The sequence below is a fragment of the Narcine bancroftii genome, chromosome 3 (genome assembly GCF_036971445.1).
Source record: "Narcine bancroftii isolate sNarBan1 chromosome 3, sNarBan1.hap1, whole genome shotgun sequence".
Lineage (NCBI taxonomy): Eukaryota > Metazoa > Chordata > Chondrichthyes > Torpediniformes > Narcinidae > Narcine > Narcine bancroftii.
In genome coordinates, this window is record NC_091471.1 from 34,708,137 (window position 1) to 34,729,017 (window position 20,881).

The following is a 20,881-nucleotide window of genomic DNA, read 5'->3' on the forward strand; positions in this document are numbered from 1 at the left end:
ATAAGCAATTGGTGTAGTGTCCATGCACTTTAATCAGTTCCATTGCTCTGGTGAGGGGATGAGAGCATTGCTGGTTTAATGTTATTGAAGCAGTTGACAGGGGAGTTTTGCGCGATGACGTCACGCAACGGGATGACGTCACGCAACGGGATGACGTAGTCAACGCTCGAGGAGCAGGTTGGAGAACCTCCCGGAAGTGCTGTTGTGGCGGGTGAATGGTAAGTAGTGGGGTTTGTAGTTGCTCGCGATTGGCGGTCGGGCCCTGGCGGTCGTCAGCGATGGACGCTAGGGTGAGCACCTGGTTGACCGCGGTGGTGGCTGCGGCGGCGGTAGCGTCGGCCCCGGGTGTGTCTGTGGCGGCAGCAGCAGCGGCGGTAGCGTCGGCCCCGGGGGTGTCCGTGGCGGCGGCAGCAGCGGCGGTAGCGTCGGCCCCGGAGGTGTCCGTGGCGGCGGCAGCAGCGGCGGTAGCATCGGCCCCGGGGGTGTCCGTGGCGGCGGCGGCAGCAGCGGCGGTAGCGTCGGCCCCGGGGGTGGCTGTGGCGGCGATGGCAGCGGCGGTAGCGTCAGCCCCGGGGGTGTCTGTGGCGGCGGCAGCAGCGGCGGTAGTGTCAAGTGTTCCGCACGGGGGCGAGAGGCAGGCCATCACCATGGTTGCGACGGTGGGTTGCCCCTTCCGGGTTCGGCGTCTCCGTGACGTCAGGCATTGCCGTGCAGGGGAGCCCTCGCTCTCATTGGACGAGAGCTCTGGGGAAGAAGAGTTTGAATGGGATAGTGGCGGTTGAGCTTCACACGAGGCACTGTGTTTGCTGGCGGCCATTTTAGACCTACAGACTGCAGCAAAGTGGCCCTTTTTAAGGCACTTCTGGCACCTGGCTTTTCTTGCTGGGCACTGGGACCTGCTGTGCTTGTCCCTCCCGCAGAAATAACATTTCGGGTTCGCACGGGGCAGGGTAGCAGCAGCCGACAGGCCGTCAGGGGTAGGGTAGAAGGGCACTCTACTCACATCAGAACAAGGGGTCCAGTCCCTAGAGAGCTCGGTGGATTTTAAGGCTGCATCCTCCATTGTGATTGCAATCCGGGCCACGTCCTCTAGTTTTTCTACCCCTTGCTCGAGCAAACGCAGCCTCACTTCGTTCGATCGGAGCCCGGCCACATAGGCATCCCGGACGAGGTCGCTAGTGATCTCGGCAGCAGTTTTGTCCACACAGTTACAGTCCTTGCCCAATGCCTTTAATACTTGTAAATATGCCCTGCTGGACTCGCCGGGCTGTTGCTTCCTCAAAGCAAGCACGAGCCGGGCATGAACTCTGTTCACTGGTTGATCATACAGTCCTTTCAGTACCTTTATGGCTGCGGTGTAAGTGGTCTCATCCTGGATGTTCTCGTAGACTCTCAAGGACACCATAGACAGCAATGCTGTTAGACGCTGGTTATCCTCCTCTACCTGAATGAATCTCAGGAAGTTTTCAAAGTTCAGCAGCCAGAACTTAAAGGCTTTGAAGGCTGTAGCTGACTGTGGGTCGATATCAAGTTTTTCTGGCCGAGTTAAACGCTCCATCCCTTTCAAAAAAAATTCTTTTTGCTAATAAAATTGTAGAGCTCGTCGAAAGAACCAAAGACTTGTTGATCCAAACCAAGGCTTTTATTAGCAAAAGACCGGAGCTCTTCACAGGTGGCCGACCAGTCCGGAATGATCCGACCTGGCTAGGGACACAACCCTTTAAGGCCCAAACAATAGGTGTGGCTTAGCTCTCAGCCAATCGCTGTAAGCACAGTCTAGATACAGTAACTATATACACTATGTACATTGGTGATAGATCTGTACTATCACACCCTCGTACCTTCTTTTTGCCTTTCTATTTTCCCTCTTAAGGTTCCTTCTACAATCTATGTATCGTTCAAACATCTCATCAATCCTTTGCTTCTTTTATTTAACGCAGGCCTCCCTCTTATCCTGAACCAACTTCCTAATCTCTCTAGAAAACCCATGGCTCCCTTGAACATTTGGCCTTGCCTTTTGTCCTGACAGGAACATAAAGATTCTGCACTCTCAAAATCTCACCCTTAAAAGCTCTCCAATTCTCAGATCAGCCCAAACTGCTCCCTGCAAATCCCTTCTCATTTCTTCAAATCTAGCTTTTCCCTACTCAAAGACCTTCATCTTCGGACCAGACCTATCCTTTTCCATAATTGAGCAGAAAGTGATGGCACCATGATCATTGGATCTGAAGTGTTCCCTAATGCACACCTCCGTTATCTGCCCTATTTCATTCCCCAACAGTAGATCTAACACTGCGGACTGACGCGTTGCTTCCTCGTCCTCTCTCAGGTCGGTGAGCATGACTCTCTCATGATCCAGTGCCTCTTCTGCACGCTGGCAGTCTCTCTCTCTGTCCTCCCTGTCAAGTGCCAACATCATTGCCTGGAGCTCCTTCGCGAGAACCTGACCCTTGGTCAGTCGCTGGATCTTGCGTCTGGGACTAGGGGCTGTGGGTGGAAACAGGAAAAGTGCATCAGCATTGGACTTAAGTGCTTGTCCATAAACACAACCTCAATGCTCCTGTACCTGTGTTCCCTGTTGAGAGTGCCGCCTCGCCACTTCCAGGGACAGTGACCTCTGCGCTTCCTCTCTCAGGGACATCCAAGTCCGTGGCTGCCGGATCCTCTGCAGTGGCCTCCTCCATCTGGACCGGCATGTCTCCTCCATTGCTGCTGGGTGAACCCTGAGATCCCTCAGGGATGAGCTCTAGGGAATCAGGGGTCTCCAGAGCACTGGCTATATTCAAGGGAGTAGCTGAGCAGCTAGCCCCCCAAAGAGTGTGGCACTGGTCAAAGTACTGCCACTCCTTGTGCCCATTGCCATTCCTCCTGTTGTGGTTCAGGACTGCATGGAATTTCTTCTTCATGCTCTTCAGCTTCGTGACCACCTAGTTTTTACTGCACTTGTGCCCTTGTGCTTCGAGCACTACAGACAGGCGCTCAAATGTGGGACCATCCCTAACTGTCCCAGTGTGCTCCCTTTCCTGAGATTCCTGAGTCAGATGGTTTAGAAGCAGTCTTAACTCTTCATCAGACCAGTTACAAGCCTTTTTTGGAGCCATTGTTCAAATGCACTGTTTTCCTTTCACTGCTAAAACAAAACGACTGTATCTGCACTAGCCTGCCTGCACAATGTGCTTCAAGATTCGTGCCAGACGTCTCAGGCTAACGATATCACTGCCATGTCAGCAGTCTGACCCTTTAACAGCCACTTTCACTGCTGATTATCCCTCTCGGAGGAGGGTTACCTAGCTCGTCTCAAAGGCACCTCCTGAACATTCACATGGCCTCCCCACAGCCGCATATTGCCAAAATATGCGGCTTTACATGCGGGGCAATTGGCCACCTGAAAGTGCCTTTTGTCTTCTTTGTGGCCATGATAAATCAATTCAATCAATCTCAAAGTTCTTAATTTTAAAAATTCGGGTTTTAATTAATTCTGCTGGGAAAGGCTTATTTTCACGTCTCCAACCTACGCCATCACACCACGCCCCCGATGGAGACACCTTTTGTCTATTGGTCTGTACTCTTCCCCCTACCCAATTTTCCCTTCTCCCCAGCCCACCTGTCATGAAGAAGGGATCAGGCCTGAAATGTCAGTTTAAAAACAGTATCTTTACCTCCTACGGATGTTGCGAGACCTACTGACTTCCTTCAACTTTTCTGTATTTTTATCCTATTGGATTTGCTCTGCATTTTTTCCAACTTATTGACATCCTTCTTGCAGCTGGGAGACCCGAACTGCACACAGTCAGTGTGGTCTCACTAACACCGTGTACAGCTGCATCATGGGGTGCCAACTTTTAAATTCATTACCTTGCCCAATGAAGGCAAGAGTGCCAAATGTCTTCTTCACCACCCTGTCCACCTGAGCCACCACTTTATTGTCATGTAACAGTATAGAACATGCAATATTACACAAAATTGCTTTCTGCCTGCTGTAAGGCAGACAAGAAGTCGTCATTAATTTTGCCCAGTGCTCCTTAGAGTAAAAGAGAAAGAGAAGCAAAAGAGTGCCCGTTCAGAGTCACCGAGTAGCTATGGATTTTTTGCACAGACCCCCTATTAGATCCATTGCCAACCTGAGATCAGGTTCCAAAACTCTGACATGAATAAGAAGCCTTCAGCGCCCGAGGCGCTTTAGGAGCCCTTCTTCCCCTCAGCACTTTCTCAAATCCTGGCTATGATACCTGGATCCCATGAGCCAGTCGTCAGCGGCCTGCAGACCATGTGGGTCCCTCAACGCCAAGTTGCCTGCAGTCTATGTGGGTTCTTCAGTGGCTGAGCCCCTCACTGATCTGCTGCCATGGTCACTTTCACTGTTGGGTCATCTCCTTCTCAATGGGGTGGGAGGGGGTGTGTTCCTCCTGTTTATAGTGCCCTTTGCCAGTCTGCTGTTCCCTGGCAGACTCTGAGTCTGCAACCCCACATGGTCGCTGCCCAGCACAGGCATTGCCATCTTGGGTACAGACCTCCATGGTGGCAGGCTTTTACTTACCAACCATCAGCTCCTTTAGCAAGCTGTTTAAAACCTGTACATAGACGCTGGCATTAGGGCCAGGCAGTTGAACTATTTGGAGCAGCGCTGTGCCTTTGTTCTCCATTCACCCCATTAGAGCCATAATGCTACCATTGCTACTCACCATTACACCTGTACCCCAAGATGTATTTGTTCTTTAACCCTCCCTTGATCCTACCAAACATTGTGCAAATCCTGGCCTGCAGAGCTGCCTCTAAGCTGTGCGGGGCGTGTGTGCGCACAAAGGGCTAGTGTGCACGTGCACACAAAGAAAATCAACGAGTGCACATTTGTGCGTGTGTGGGCATGCACATAGTCCATTTTGTGCAAGTGTCGACATGCGCACACAGATCATTTGTGCACACGCACAGCTTAGTGGGAACACTGCTGCTACCCACCAAAGAGCAATAAACTTGCACTTGTCCTTGTTAAATTCCATCTGCCAATCCGTGGCCCACTTTCCCAGTTCATCTCAATCCTGTCATCTGAGACAACTTTCTTCCCTGTCTACTACACAATCGCTTTTGGTTTCATCTGCAAACTTATTAATCATCCAAGTCATCAATAAACATGAGAAACAAAAGTGTACACAGCACTGACCCCTCTGACACACCACTGGTCAGAAGCCTGTAATCTGAGTCACAACCCTTGCCTTAAGCCAATCCTCTATCCACTTGGCTCAGCCCAGACAAATATACCATGTGGGACCTTGTCAAAGTTCGAAATATGCCAGGGATTGAAGGTTAATTGGGTGTAATTGGGCGGCACGGGCTTGTGGATGGAAATGGCCCGTTACTGTGGAGTATGTCTAAATTTTTTTTTAATTATGAAGACAACAACTACCACCCGCCTTCATCAATCTTTGTGATTGCCTCTTCAAAAAACTTAATTTCAGTTTGGGAGACATGTTTTCCCACACACAAAGCCATACAGACTATCCCAAATCAGTCTTCACCTTCCTAAATGCAAGTACAACCTGTTTCCCAGAATCCCCTCCAGTAACTTGCCCATGACTGATATCAGGTTCACCAGCCTGGAGTCATGTAGAATCGCTTGGGATTTCCCAGATCCTTGTCATGTCCTCTTTTATCCCTTCTAATTAGCCACTTGTGAACTACTACATCTTATATACTCACCAATGGATTTGTTTGATCCACTTTGCTTAAATCTGGTGTTGCCTCCTATCTTTTACTGACCAGAGCCTCAATAGCTCATGTCAGCCAGGCCAGATTTGTCATTCAGCCCAACAGGATGATGCGACCCTTGAACTCTTGCTACCTCAGTTTTAAAAGCTTCCCCTTTGGCATTATCCCTTTACCTGCAAACAGTCTCTCCCAATTATCCTTTGCTTGTTCCTGCATGATACCTCCTTACTTAATTTAGGACAATCCTAAGCTTCTCCAAAACTATTTTTAAAACTAACAGAGTTATGAATCAGATTTATTGTCATGAATGGGTCATGAAATGTTGTGTTTTGCGACACCATCACGCTGCATGTTATAAACCATCTTACAACAATAATATAGAAAATAAAAATAACAGTGCATGAAAACTAAGGCAGTGTCTTTGGTTCATTGATTTTTCAGGAATCTGATGGGAAGAACCTGTCCTTCTGCCACTGAGTGCTCGTCTTTAGGCTCTTTTACCTTTTTCCCAATGGTAGCAGAGTGAAGAGGGCATGGCCTGGGTGGTGGGGGTCTTTGAGGATAGAGGCTGCTTTTTTAAGACACCACCTCATGTAAATGTCCTCGATGGAGTGAAGTCTGGTGCCTGTGATGTCACAGGCCAAGTTAACAAACCTCTGGAGTTTATTTTTGTCCTAAGAATTGCGCCTCCATACCAGGCAGTGATGCAACAAGCCAGAATATTCTCCATGGTATACCTGTACAAGTTTAAGAAGTCTTCGGTGACAAACCGAATCTCCTCAGATATCTCACAATGGATAGCCGCTGGCAAGCCTTCTTCATGATGCATCAACATAGGCGCTCCAGGACAGATCCTCGGAGATGTTGACACCCAGGAATTTGAAGTTCTTGACCCTCTCCACTACTGAGTCCTCGATGAGGAATGGGTTGTGTTCCTCTGACTTCCTCCAGGTGCCACGAGACTGTGGTAGGTTTAGGAACAGTTGCTACTCCTCTGCCATCATCTCCTAAACAATGAATTCAATCAGATCTCCTATTTTGTATATCACTGATTACTGATTTTTTTTTCTTTATTGCACAGTCAGTTTGTTTATATTTCTTTTTTTGATTACAGATCTCTTTTGTATATGTATTTTTCGAGTACAGTTTTTTTTGCACGACTGATAATTAGAAATTCTGCCTGGCCCACAGGAAAAAGAATCTCAGGTTGTTTGTGATGTCATATATGTTCTCCAACAATAAATCTTAAATGCGAACTTAACCAAGTACAATGGCTTTCGGAACATAGGAACACCACAACCTGCAGATTGTGAGCTATTTTGACTTGGAAATATGTGACTACAGTTCAAAATGGATTAATTTAGAAATTTATTCTACTAAAAATTATTTTAACTGATAATTCTGTTGTCAAACATACTTTGAGAATTTGGTTTCAATTCAGAAAATATTTTGGGATTTCATTTGTTAGGCCTATATTATTCAATTCCTTTTATCACCTTCTGTGCTAGGTTCTGCTTTTTGTGAATGGCTAAAGTTGGGTTTCCAATCTTTTCAAGATTTATTTATTGATAATAATTTAACTTAATTCGAACAGCTATCTTTTAAATTTAAACAACCCAATTGTAGTGGCTCTATGGCGGCACTACAACTCCCAGGAGGCATCGAACCAGCCATGTGACATCAGTGCGTGATAATGTCAGTGCATATCGAGTGCATGATTCTGGCTTTTGAAAGGTTGTGCGGGTGGTGAAGAGTAAATCCGCTTGATTCACTCTAGAAATGCCTTGTATGGTTATTTCATCGTGTCCACTGCAAATCCAGTGGGAACAATTGGTGACCCCAACAAGTCCAAAATTGTATTTTTGGACAAACATGGACTCTGCAGCCATTGCTGTGAAGCTGCCACCTTTCTGGATGGCTGATCCTGAACTATGGTTTCAACAGACTGAAGCACAACTTCACCTTCACAAAGTCAAATTGGACACCACTTGTTATTATCATCTTGTCAGTGTCTTGGACCAGGCTGTCGCTGAGGGTCAGTGACTTCCTATGGGATCCACCACATATCAGCATGATGTTTTAAAAGCACTTTTATTACATATATATGGTAAGGGCATCCATAGGGAAAGGGCATCCAAACGACTACTTCTCGATAGATTGGGAGACCACACCCCTTCAGAACTAATGGATGAAATGCTCTTCCTGGCAGCTGGCAAAAGTTATTAAGAGTGAATGCCAGATGATATTAGGCTCTTGTTATCCAAGTGTTTATTTGAAGACCCTAGGGCTGTCGAGGAGACAGAGTTCTATGACTGCCTTAAAAGAACAGCAAGGAAAGACTAGTCTGCACAACCAACCCCTCCGATATTGACCCTGTGCCACACTCTAGTGCTCTTAGCACATCACTCCCTACAAGCAGGCAACGCCCAAAACAAGCAAGCAGCTTGTGGGCACCTTGTCTTGATGTTATTATCACAGGTGTTGGGAAGTAAATGCCCACAAGTGCCTTCCATCCTGCTCATTTGTGGGAATTGCCCAGGGCAACCGCCAGTAAGGGCTGTGGCGGTTGACGAGAAACCTGCAAGCCAACTGTATGTATGGGAGCAGTTGTCCCAGCAAAAATTTATGGTGGAGATGGGTTCAAAAGTTAGTGTATTTCCAGCTACCGGTTTTGACACATGCCATCCTACCCCGGTCATGCAACTATGAGCAGTTAACAGTTCCAACATTCCAACCTTTGACACCAGGAAGATGAATTTCAAGTTCGAGAATCGTTTCTACCCTTGGTCATTTATTATAGCAGCAGTTTAGCTAAGGAAGAGTTTGCCAAGATGGAGGAACTAGGCATAATTCGTAGGACCGACAGCCCCTGGGCATCTCCATGACATGTGGTCCCAAAACACAATGGCGGTTGACAACCTTGTGGAGATTACAGGCGGCTTAACGACACCACCATTCCAGATTGTTCTCTGATACCTCATAGTCAGGATTTCTTGGCTAATTTACATGGAGCAAAGATCTTCTCCAAAAACAGCAATAATTACCCCGTTTGGGTTCTTTGAATTTTTGTGAATGCCATTCAGATTAAAGAATGCCGGTCAGTCATTTCAACAGGTGATTGATGCTTTAGGACGTGGTATGATCAATGTCTTCATTTACCTCAAAGACATTTTAGTGGCCAGTGCAACTAAAGAAGAACATTTGGAACATCTTTGTACACTTTTTATTTGTCTTCAAAAATTTAGACTGACCATCAATCCGGATAAATGCAGTTTTGGACAAAAAAAAATTGATTTCTTGGAGCATAGATTACTCAGGAAGACATGACTCCACTGGTATGTGGGTGGAAAGAAAGTTTGAAAACCACTGTTTAATCAGACCTAATTGACTTGTTATGTGCTCGGTTTTATAAATCCAAAGGAAATGGGCCAACGACAATTTTTCTCAAGCAAAATATTTTAGTGACAATTGGGTCTAGAGCAGTGATTCTCAACCGTCCCTTCCCACTCACATACCACCTTAAGCAATCCCTTACTAATCACAGAGCCATAGAGATTATTTAAAGTGGCATGTGAGTGGAAAGAAAAAAGTTGAGAACCACTGTGCTGGATGATCAATACTGATCTTGTATGATGGCATGACTAACTTTGGAAAAAAATCAGATGTTCTTCTAATGTAATGGAGTTAATTTTTTTTAAGTTTATGGGGTCCTTTTATTCATAATTTTTGTAATCTATAAGATCACTTAGATTTTGCTTTGTGAGTGTGTGTTTTATTTTAATGGTAGTGAAATAATATATACTTACCAAATTTGTAATATAGTATATTTAATTTTATCTTCAATTTGCCAAATGTTTTGATATCTTGTTTATAGACATTGTTTTGATATCTTGTTTATATACATTTTCTTATATAAAGCTTTCTTTTGTATATCCTCTTTGGCTTGGCTTCGCGGACGAAGATTTATGGAAGGGTAATGTCCACGTTACCTGCAGGCTCGTTTGTGGCTGACAAGTCCGATGCGGGACAGGCAGACACGGTTGCAGCGGCTGCAGGGGAAAATTGGTTGGTTGGGGTTGGGTGTTTCCTCCTTTGTCTTTTGTCAGTGAGGTGGGCTCTGCGGTCTTCTTCAAAGGAGGTTGCTGCCCGCCAAACTGTGAGGCGCCAAGATGCACGGTTTGAGGCGATATCAGCCCACTGGTGGTGGTCAATGTGGCAGGCACCAAGAGATTTCTTTAGGCAGTCCTTGTACCTTTTCTTTGGTCCACCTCTGTCACGGTGGCCAGTGGAGAGCTCGCCATATAACATGATCTTGGGAAGGCGATGGACCTCCATTCTGAAGACGTGACCTGCCCAGCGCAGTTGGATCTTCAGCAGCGTGGATTCGATGCTGTCGGCCTCTGCCATCTCGAGTACTTCGATGTTAGAGATGAAGTCGCTCCAATGAATGTTGAGGATTGAGCAGAGACAACGCTGGTGGAAGCGTTCTAGGAGCCGTAGGTGATGCCGGTAGAGGACCCATGATTCGGAGCTGAACAGGAGCGTGGATATGACAACGGCTCTGTACATGCTGATCTTTGTGAGGTTTTTCAGTTGGTTGTTTTTCCAAACTCTTTTGTGTAGTCTTCCAAAGGCGCTATTTATATATATTTTGATTTATTGCTACTATTTGTGTATTAATATTGTAAAAATCAATAAAAACATTGAAAAAGGAGAGGAAATATGTCACTAATCTTTCATCATTGATGGGTCCAAGTCCTGGTACTCCTTGTCCAACATCACCATGGGAGTACCTTCATCAGAAGTCCTGCACATGTTCCTTCCTGAAGATTATGTAGGCAACTCAGTTACAAGAACAATAGGGAAGGAGCAGCATTGAAGGTAATCTGAGGGATTGTAATTGGACAAGTGGCTGGTGTGTCAGAGAGAGTGCATTTGGAGACAGAGATCATAAATCCATAAGCTTAAATGGTTACGAAAATGGACAAGGATGTAATGGTCAATAGCTGCTCCAATTCAACTTTTGTCAGGTCTTTTGGAAGTTTACAACCAATAGGCAGTATTAAATTCAAAAGTGAATTATTAGCATTACCATGTCCTGAGGCTAGAGAGGCGGTGGATGACATACTTGGGTGTGAAGATCAAGTTATTAAAGCAAAAGGTTTATGTTCATTTATCATCTGATGCACTTCTTCCAACTTGGTGGATTGCATTTGGTATTCACAATGTGGTTTCCTCTCCGTTGGAGAAACAAAACACAGAATGGATGATCGTTTTCCCAAAACCTCCATTCATTCTGCAGCAGTGACTGAGCTTATTGCTACCTGTCACTTTTGTTCCCAATCCAACTCTGATCTATGTTTGTGACCCTCCTATGAATTATACAACTGCAGGTAACTTTTCAGTCATCCATTTGTAACACTTGCTCAGCTCATTTGTTCCCTCTGGGAGTGAAGGTCATTCTTTCTCTGACCCATTAAACTGCATTTCACAACTCCCACATTCTTTTCTCCTATTCACCCTTTCTTTGGCTTGGCTTCGCGGACGAAGATTTATGGAGGGGGTAAAAAGTCCACGTCAGCTGCAGGCTCGTTTGTGGCTGACAAGTCCGATGCGGGACAGGCAGACACGATTGCAGCGGTTGCAAGGGAAAATTGGTTGGTTGGGGTTGGGTGTTGGGTTTTTCCTCCTTTGCCTTTTGTCAGTGAGGTGGGCTCTGCGGTCTTCTTCAAAGGAGGTTGCTGCCCGCCAAACTGTGAGGCGCCAAGATGCACGGTTTGAGGCGTTATCAGCCCACTGGCGGTGGTCAATGTGGCAGGCACCAAGAGATTTCTTTAGGCAGTCCTTGTACCTTTTCTTTGGTGCACCTCTGTCACAGTGGCCAGTGGAGAGCTCGCCATATAACACGATCTTGGGAAGGCGATGGTCCTCCATTCTGGAGACGTGACCCATCCAGCGCAGCTGGATCTTCAGCAGCGTGGACTCGATGCTGTCGACCTCTGCCATCTCGAGTACTTCAACGTTAGGGGTGTAAGCGCTCCAATGGATGTTGAGGATGGAGCGGAGACAACGCTGGTGGAAGCGTTCTAGGAGCCGTAGGTGGTGCCGGTAGAGGACCCATGATTCGGAGCCGAACAGGAGTGTGGGTATGACAACGGCTCTGTATACGCTTATCTTTGTGAGGTTTTACAGTTGGTTGTTTTTCCAGACTCTTTTGTGTAGTCTTCCAAAGGCGCTATTTGCCTTGGCGAGTCTGTTGTCTATCTCATTGTCGATCCTTGCATCTGATGAAATGGTGCAGCCGAGATAGGTAAACTGGTTGACCGTTTTGAGTTTTGTGTGCCCGATGGAGATGTGGGGGGGCTGGTATTCATGGTGGGGAGCTGGCTGATGGAGGACCTCAGTTTTCTTCAGGCTGACTTCCAGGCCAAACATTTTGGCAGTTTCCGCAAAGCAGGACGTCAAGCGCTGAAGAGCTGGCTCTGAATGGGCAACTAAAGCGGCATCATCTGCAAAGAGTAGTTCATGGACAAGTTTCTCTTGTGTCTTGGTGTGAGCTTGCAGGCGCCTCAGATTGAAGAGACTGCCATCCGTGCGGTACCGGATGTAAACAGCGTCTTCATTGTTGGGGTCTTTCATGGCTTGGTTCAGCATCATGCTGAAGAAGATTGAAAAGAGGGTTGGTGCGAGAACACAGCCTTGCTTCACGCCATTGTTAATGGAGAAGGGTTCAGAGAGCTCATTGCTGTATCTGACCTGACCTTGTTGGTTTTCGTGCAGTTGGATAATCATGTTGAGGAACTTTGGGGGACATCCGATGCGCTCTAGTATTTGCCAAAGCCCTTTCCTGCTCACGGTGTCGAAGGCTTTGGTGAGGTCAACAAAGGTGATGTAGAGTCCTTTGTTTTGTTCTCTGCACTTTTCTTGGAGCTGTCTGAGGGCAAAGACCATGTCAGTAGTTCCTCTGTTTGCGCGAAAGCCGCACTGTGATTCTGGGAGAATATTCTCGGCGACACTAGGTATTATTCTATTTAGTAGAATCCTAGCGAAGATTTTGCCTGCAATGGAGAGCAATGTGATTCCCCTGTAGTTTGAGCAGTCTGATTTCTCGCCTTTGTTTTTGTACAGGGTGATGATGGTGGCATCATGAAGATCCTGAGGCAGTTTACCTTGGTCCCAACAAAGCTTGAAAAACTCATGCAGTTTGGCATGCAGAGTTTTGCCGCCAGCCTTCCAGACTTCTGGGGGGATTCCATCCATACCTGCTGCTTTGCCACTTTAATCGCATTAACAGCTTATTGCAATGATCACCCATTTTTCACTACATCAAGCTTCCCTGCAGCTTTACAGGTCTCTTTTGTCACTCCAAATTGACTCTTTTGTTACTTTTCCCACGGTGTATTTCTAAGTGCTTTACATCTCATTTACTGCATTTTAAAACATCTTAGAGATACATTTGAATTTTGAAGCCAAATCCAGCCTTTAAACCCATGCCATCAAACTGTTCCCAAATTAACCTACAATCCCATAAGCTTTGGAAGGTGGGAGGAAACTGCAGAGCCAAAAGGAAACTCCCGCAAACATGGTGAGAATGTACAAACCTCTTACAGTCAGCACTGGATAGGAATCCCTGGTCACTGGAGCAGCAACAGTGCCACATTGCTGTGGAAAATGAGTGTGGCTTGAAAAAAAAATCCCCATCCATTTTATTCTGTCTGGGCGCTCTCCAACTAGATGGCATTAACACCGACTTCTCCGGTTTCTGCTAGCCTACTTTCCGTTCCCGCTCCCTTTGTATTCTTTTGCCCAGTAAAAAAAATCTGTAGACACCATGGTTGAAGTTGGAGAATCTCAGCTCAAGCAGTGTCCTTTATGTTCTTCTTTGGCTTGGCTTCGCGGACGAAGATTTATGGAGGGGGTAAATGTCCACGTCAGCTGCAGGCTCGTTTGTGGCTGACAAGTCCGATGCGGGACAGGCAGACACGGTTGCAGCGGCTGCAGGGGAAAATTGGTTGGTTGGGTTTGGGTGTTGGGTTTTTCCTCCTTTGCCTTTTGTCAGTGAGGTGGGCTCTGCGGTCTTCTTCAAAGGAGGTTGCTGCCCACCAAACTGTGAGGCGCCAAGATGCACGGTTTGAGGCGATATCAGCCCACTGGCGGTGGTCAATGTGGCAGGCACCAAGAGATTTCTTTAGGCAGTCCTTGTACCTTTTCTTTGGTGCACCTCTGTCACGGTGGCCAGTGGAGAGCTCGCCATATAACACGATCTTGGGAAGGCAATGGTCCTCCATTCTGGAGACGTGACCCACCCTGGATCTTCAGCAGCGTGGACTCGATACTGTCGACCTCTGCCATCTCGAGTACTTTGACGTTAGGGATGAAAGCGCTCCAATGGATGTTGAGGATGGAGCGGAGACAACACTGGTGGAAGCGTTCTAGGAGCCTACGGTCCTTTATGTAGCAAAGCTAAAAATACATAGCCGACATTTCGGGCTTGAGCCCTTCATCAAGGCAAGTTCAAAGTTATTTCCTCGCTCTCCATTCACAGAGTGAGCCCTCCTCCCTCTGCTTGGTGGTGTGCCCTCCCTCCCTTATCCACCTATTACATCCTGCCCTTGGGACTGTGCTCCTCCTCCTCCCACCACTATTTAGTTCAGGTGCCTGCCCACATTTTCATACCTTGATGAAGGGCTCAAGCTCAAAATGTTGGTTATTTTCTTTATCTTTGCTCTGTAGAGTTACACTGTAACCCTGTTTGATCGGTTTTCTCCAGCATTGTGTTTTTACATTTTTGTTTAAAATTAAGGAGTTCCATTATTGCTACATGACATACATGAAATTCTTTTAACTTTGTCAACTGTAAGGAAGACAGAGTCACCACTCTATCCATTGCCCCTCACAGAAATGAGCCCCCCCCCCCCCCACAAGAAATGAACTTGCAAACCCCTGGTTTACAAGACCAATGCTCTAACCATTGAGCTATTGGTGCCTCAGCATAGGAACTCAAATATTTCTAAGCATAGGCTAGGAAAGAGTAGCAAAAATTGGAGATGCAAATTTGGCCACAGAAGGGATATGTAGAACATGAAATCAGCCAAGTTTTAATCTGGCATCACGTTCAGTGAGGACATTGTGAGCCATAGGGTTTTGTCATGTGTTCCTGTGTTGCACTGTTCTATATTCCAAGCCAGATTGGGAGTTGGTGCAAGTCAGGGAACTGGGTTAATTAGAGAATGAGACTTGGTGCAAACACCATGATCTACATTTGAAAGAAAAATTTGGTGGTAGTGGAACAAATCAGTGACTGAGCACTTCACTTAAATTGCCTTGTGCTAATCTTTAAGTAGAATTCACTTAAAAAGTGACATTTAAAACCTGTGCCACTCCATTTCATAAAGTTAGCTGGCAGCTCTTTTGTTTTTTGAAGATTTTATTTAAAATTTTATAACATGAATACAATAAAGAATTACATTTAAAGAAAAATAGAAAAAAAAATTTAAAAAGGTATGATTATAATATTACATCAGAAAACTACACAAAATAAACCCCCCCCCCCGTTAATTGTAACACAATATTAGTAATCTAACTTAAAATTAGTCCAGCCCTCCCCCCTAAAATAAAGAGTGAAGAGTTAATAAAATTAACAATATTATGTATGGAAAAAAAATACCCACTTACAAAAAAAGAGATATAACTTAACCTAAAAAAATTCTAACAACAAAAAAATTATCAATACTAAAATATCACGCTTAAACATATATTTAAATCAAACTTAAATGCATATAATTAGCAAACGGAGTCCACTTTAACTTATAAAAAGACATCTTATCCTGAATTGAAAAAGATATCCTTTCCATAGTCAAACAAAATTTCATCTCCAAATACCACTTATCTAAAGTTAATATATTTTTCTTTCCAAGTAAGTGCTATACATTTCTTAGCCATGACTAAAGCTAAATAGATTAAGGAAATCTGATAATCCTCTAAACCTAAATCAATTAATGATTGCATGTTCCCTAATAAAAATATATCGGGATCTAATACAAGATGGATATTATATAAACTGTTAAAAATAGATTGAATACCTTTCCAAAACTGTTGCAATCGATCACAAAGCCAAACAGTATGCAAAAAAGTATTGGCCGTCTGATCACATCGAAAACAAAAATCCAACTTACTAAGACCAAATTTTTTAAATTTCTCCGGCGTTAAATATAACTGATGAATAACATTATAATTAATCATCACTAGTCTAGCGTTAATTCATTTCCGAATACTATTCTGACAAATTTCCATCCAAGCTTCTTCAGCTATTTTATGTCCTAAATCTTTTTGCTGGCAGCTCTTTGTTTCCACCTCTTTCTGTGCCACAGTTCGTTAATTAGAGGCATGGTCTAGTAGAGGTAATTTTTAAAAATTATATCAGTGCCACCTACATCTCAAAAATTACCACCTCATACTCTTTTGCATTGCTTTACTGTTGCTCATGGAGTAAGCAACATCAACTCCATAAATTTTAAAAAGTCTGAAAAACAGCCATTTAGCAAGCGAGTTTCATCTCAGTTTTTCTTCATTACCTGTACCATGTTTCTGATATCCCAGTATCAGATGACTCCTAAAGGAAATCTTCAGGATTTAAGTCGATAAGTGAGAGGTATGCATTTGAAATTAGGTCCTTTTGTAATTCTGCCTTTTGCTTGTTATTGATACAATAGTACAATTACCTTTACCAATATTGATGTCAATTGGTTTTTTTTAAATAACTGCAGAGCTTAAAACTTAAATGCATTTATGTGGTATGAGAAGCTGAATGTAGTGTCCTGATGTTCTTTAAGTCAGATTTAGGTCAGCTGGGTGAGGCATAATGGAAGTTGTATTTGCCTTGATCATGTCTTGATGGCCAGTTGAGTCCTTGAAGATGGAAAAAAAAAATTGAGGTAATGATGGAAAAGAAAATGGCCAGACAATGGGATTTAATTCTTTGAGTACTTTAATCATGTCAGCTTTCAATTATTAAACATTAATATTTAGATTACTATGAACTTAACCATTTCAGTCCATTCCGGTCCAATGCTCCAATATTTTAAAAAACATATTTTATATTTTTCAAAGTTCAGGGCACAATCTTCTGTATATATTAACATTAAAGCAGGAAAAATCTAATAAAGCAGAACAGCAGTTTGAATTTAACACGAGCAACAAATATGTCAAGGTTACAACAAACAGCACGTTCTAACATCACAAATCCTGGATTCTTCAAATGTGCACATTTCCATCAGGCATCAATTTACTTTGTTAATTTAATAATTTTCCCTTGGAATTTATGTTCTTAACTTTGCAGTACGATTTTCACTTGCATTTCCATTTACAGAGAAAGGTAAAAATTTATTTTGCTATTTACGTTACAATTTCATAGCAAAATCTTTAATTACAGGTAAATAAATCTTCATTTATAATGTTTGAGATTTTGATTTTCTATCCTTTTTACCAACTCAAAAAAGTTACTTTTCTCAGCTCCCAACATTAATTATTTCCAGGCAGGGTACCATTCAGTCAAAAGTAACAAACACTCTTTCTATCAATTCCTAAGCATTGAACAATAAACTACTTCAACACTATGAAATGTTTAATTCTCCACATCTACCAAATCTTTTTGACAGCTCAACTAGCTACCAAGTTGCTTACAACTTTAGATTGTGTCTTGAAATACAAAACATGTCTAATCTTCACAGCCTCTTGGCCATCATTTTGAATCCAGGTCAGAGATTAAAAGGAGTACACAGCACTCCATATTTCACTACGTTATGCAATGACAAATGACCATGAATTAGACTATGCTGTGGTTTGAATAGGAGCTACAGAGAGAATAGTGAACAGGATTGGAAAGTAAAAAAGATCAAAAATAAGATTTTGTTTCTCAGGTGTTAAAACAGGACATTTGAGAGAAATAATGAAGGAGGATGCATAAACTAAAGAGCTAACAGACTGAAACATACCTTTATTACATTAAATACAATAATCTCCTGTTACCAAATTTGTGTCTACACTCCCAAACCAATCTTTGGGCAGTTCACTAGTGTTTGAAACTGGTCATAATGCAATTTATATTAAGATGCATAGATTTTATTTTCAATGCATAAAACATTTTATAGTTTTAAAATAAATTGATACTGTGGATTTGTTTCTTAAAATTCAAATAATTATGAGAAATAAAGTATTTTAACTAAAGATCTTAAGTTTGAGTAAACTCGATGAAGAGAAAAGCAATGGATATATCTGGGGGGGGGGCGGGAAAAGAAAATTTTTGCAAAAATAGCTAAAGCAATAGTTCAGCAAAGTTTAACATTAATGACATTTTGGTGAAGAGGGTGATTCGAATAACAATTCCCTGCCCGTGATGTATAATTTCATTGTCAAATAATGCCTTGGTGCCTTTTTTGGTAAAATGTGGTTAGTGAAACTCAAACCAATTTGATTATTTTAAGAATTAAGATTATTCATATTTTCAAAAATCATAATTTACTATGCAAATTATGCACATATAAATCAGTAACTATACATCTTTTGTGCAACATTCATTAGTTCCATACAAGTAGTTTAGGAAAACATTAGGGATTAATATATGCCTTGTGTGGTACACTAAAACTGAATGTAATGCCTGAAAGTTAACATCCTTCTTTGTGCAATAATAAACTAAAGTTATCAATTGATCACCATATTTCTATAGTCACAAGAATTCAAAAATAATTTAAGAAATATGAAATACTACAATGAAAATGTAAATAACATTTAAATTTCATTAAGCCACGTTACCATCCTTTCGGAGAGTCCAATTCTGTGCCGAGAAACTCGTCTCAATTAAAGCAAACACCACAATATCTGCATTATAAACACAGGCACAACTTGTATTGGATTTTTCCTCCTCCACTTCATAAACAAAATTGAGCAATACCTGAGAATATTCCCAAAACCTGATAGACAAATCAGATACTTTTAGCAAAACAATGAAACAAGGTGTTCAGGATACATAGCCCCTACTCAAAAATAAGCTGTTCAGCAGTAATATATTAAAACTTGGCAGGCTACATCTGAAAAGTTGCAGAATATGGCATGCACATTGGATGCACCCAGGGACTGCCACACTTAATGAAAAGTTTTAATAATTTAGACCATTCCAAAAATATATTCTTTGCCCTGATAATACATTATCCAATTCCAGTGCATAACACACTATATTTTCGAATTCATACAAAATTAGATTTAATGGACACCATTTGCAAATAAAATAATTTAAATAAGCTCCAGCAATGAAAATGTTGGTAAATAGTGCTCCGTGATTGTGAATATTGTAAATATTTCTTGAGAGTTTACATTGGTTAAACACAATTTACTGACCTGGATGTCCGCCATAAGTAGTTTAAGAAACAAAACTGATCGTCACCAAGATTGCAATTTCGTTGAACTATAAAACATTGCTATTTGAGCTTATTACATAACATTTCCTTTACTTGCACTTCAAACAAAATAAACATTTATCTATTGTTTCTTAGCATCTGGAATGGAGGGACTCAATTCTTAATTAATCAATTTCTCGTGAAAAAGTCATCTACAATTTTTCTCCAGTACATTATCCACTTGTTAATGCAAATACTTTGAGCAAGTTAAAAAAAAATCAATTATATGGGATCTCGTATCATGAGAATTTTGTTATTGGAGTCATTTAGTTCTTGATTTCTGCCACCTGTTCCTTCTCAGGTTTCTCTTTCACTTTCTGCTGTTCCACAACTTTTTCTTCTTTGCGCAATAATTCCAAAATCTCTGCAACCTGGTTAGTTGAGATGTCTATATCCTCCTTATCTATCAACTTCACTACCTGCAAAAGATCAAAAAAGACCAAAACTAAGTAATTAGCAATAGTTCACAAATTTATCATCTTTTCAAAATCAATACCTGTACCTTAAAATGATTTACTTCGTCCATACAAGAGTATGATGTAGGGAATTTACTTTTAGAGAGAGAGAAAAAAATCAGTGCTCACTTTACTTTTTGTAGAGGTGAAATAGAGAAATGTGAAGTCTTTCTCAAAGCAAATCAAGAGATAGACATTAGCGCTGACCACCCTGCATTAAACATGTGATACTCTGCCGTTGAAAATTATATTCAAGAAGAAATGAATAGGTCTTTGAGCATCGAGATAAATTTGACAGGAAAGCAAGCTTTTTTTTTTAATATATTTTTTTATACTCCTAAATTGAGAGAACATGAAAGAATTAAACATGTTGATGAACACTTGAAACACAGCCATAATTTTGCCTGAGAAACCCTGCAGATCACTTCTCCTCTTACCTTTCATTAACTAATTGAATAAGGTAATACCTAAATTATTTTTAGTCATTATCACGTAGCAGCTGTCATTTTTACAATGGAAAGTAGTCTTGGACAATGTCCTGTTCCTGGGCCCTCTGCCCTATGAAGCAAGAGACCACTACAACATCTGAATCACTAACCCATGAAATTGGTCAATTTAGATTAAGCATATGTAAACTTCACTGAGAACTTGAAGCTTCATAACACGCAGTTGCTCAGAGCACTCTGGAAGAAGTTTTTTTCCTGACACTTTTTATCTTTCATCCAAACTCGAAACAGCTGCATAAAACAATGCTTTGAGAACATCTGCTGCCCAGTCCTTGGTTAAAACCTATTGAAGTTCAAAAGGTGAAGAGGAAACAGAACTCCAAAATTACGAGTTTAAAAAACACCTGCATCGGAAAAGTTCAAAACCTTAGATGTGTTGCTGTTTGATAAATGTATAGAGAAGCATTCTTGCGTCAATAGCTCCTCCCATGAAATATGCAGAACCGAGGCTGTATAAAATCACAGCATTTGAGAAATGCAAGCCATTTAGTATGCAAACTCCTCTTCTGTCAGTAGATTGTCAGCCCTCACTGGAGTGTGGGATCAGAATTAGAAGGGTTTCACAGTTAAGGGAGTTTTTGATGTGGGCCCAAGGATAAAGCATTAGATAGATTTGAAGGACTGACCCGTCAATGCATATTTTTTTAAAATTATGTGGACCTGGATATTCAGCTAGTTATACTGAAAAGATGAAGTACACAAAATATAAATTCTAGAACATAATACTCCCTTTGTTTTGTAATTTAAGATATTTTTGTATTGAACC

General features: G+C 42.5%; 1 protein-coding gene and 1 long non-coding RNA gene across 6 annotated transcripts in view; one reads left to right on the forward strand and one right to left on the reverse strand.

Annotated features, from left to right (window-relative positions):
- Positions 1-6,944: 6,944 nt before the first annotated feature.
- LOC138757065 (uncharacterized) overlaps positions 6,945-20,881 on the forward strand; it is a 63,749-nt gene continuing 49,812 nt past the window's right edge. For both annotated transcript variants that reach the window (XR_011353323.1, XR_011353322.1), the window contains exon 1: positions 6,945-7,012. This is a non-coding gene — a long non-coding RNA (uncharacterized lncRNA). The remainder of the gene's footprint in view (positions 7,013-20,881) is intronic.
- Positions 16,673-20,881, reverse strand: part of letm1 (leucine zipper-EF-hand containing transmembrane protein 1) — an 80,179-nt gene continuing 75,970 nt past the window's right edge. For all 4 annotated transcript variants that reach the window (XM_069923770.1, XM_069923772.1, XM_069923769.1 and 1 more), the window contains one exon: positions 16,673-19,573. In XM_069923770.1, the coding sequence (XP_069779871.1) occupies positions 19,421-19,573 (153 nt within the window). In that variant the 3' untranslated portion in view covers positions 16,673-19,420. The remainder of the gene's footprint in view (positions 19,574-20,881) is intronic.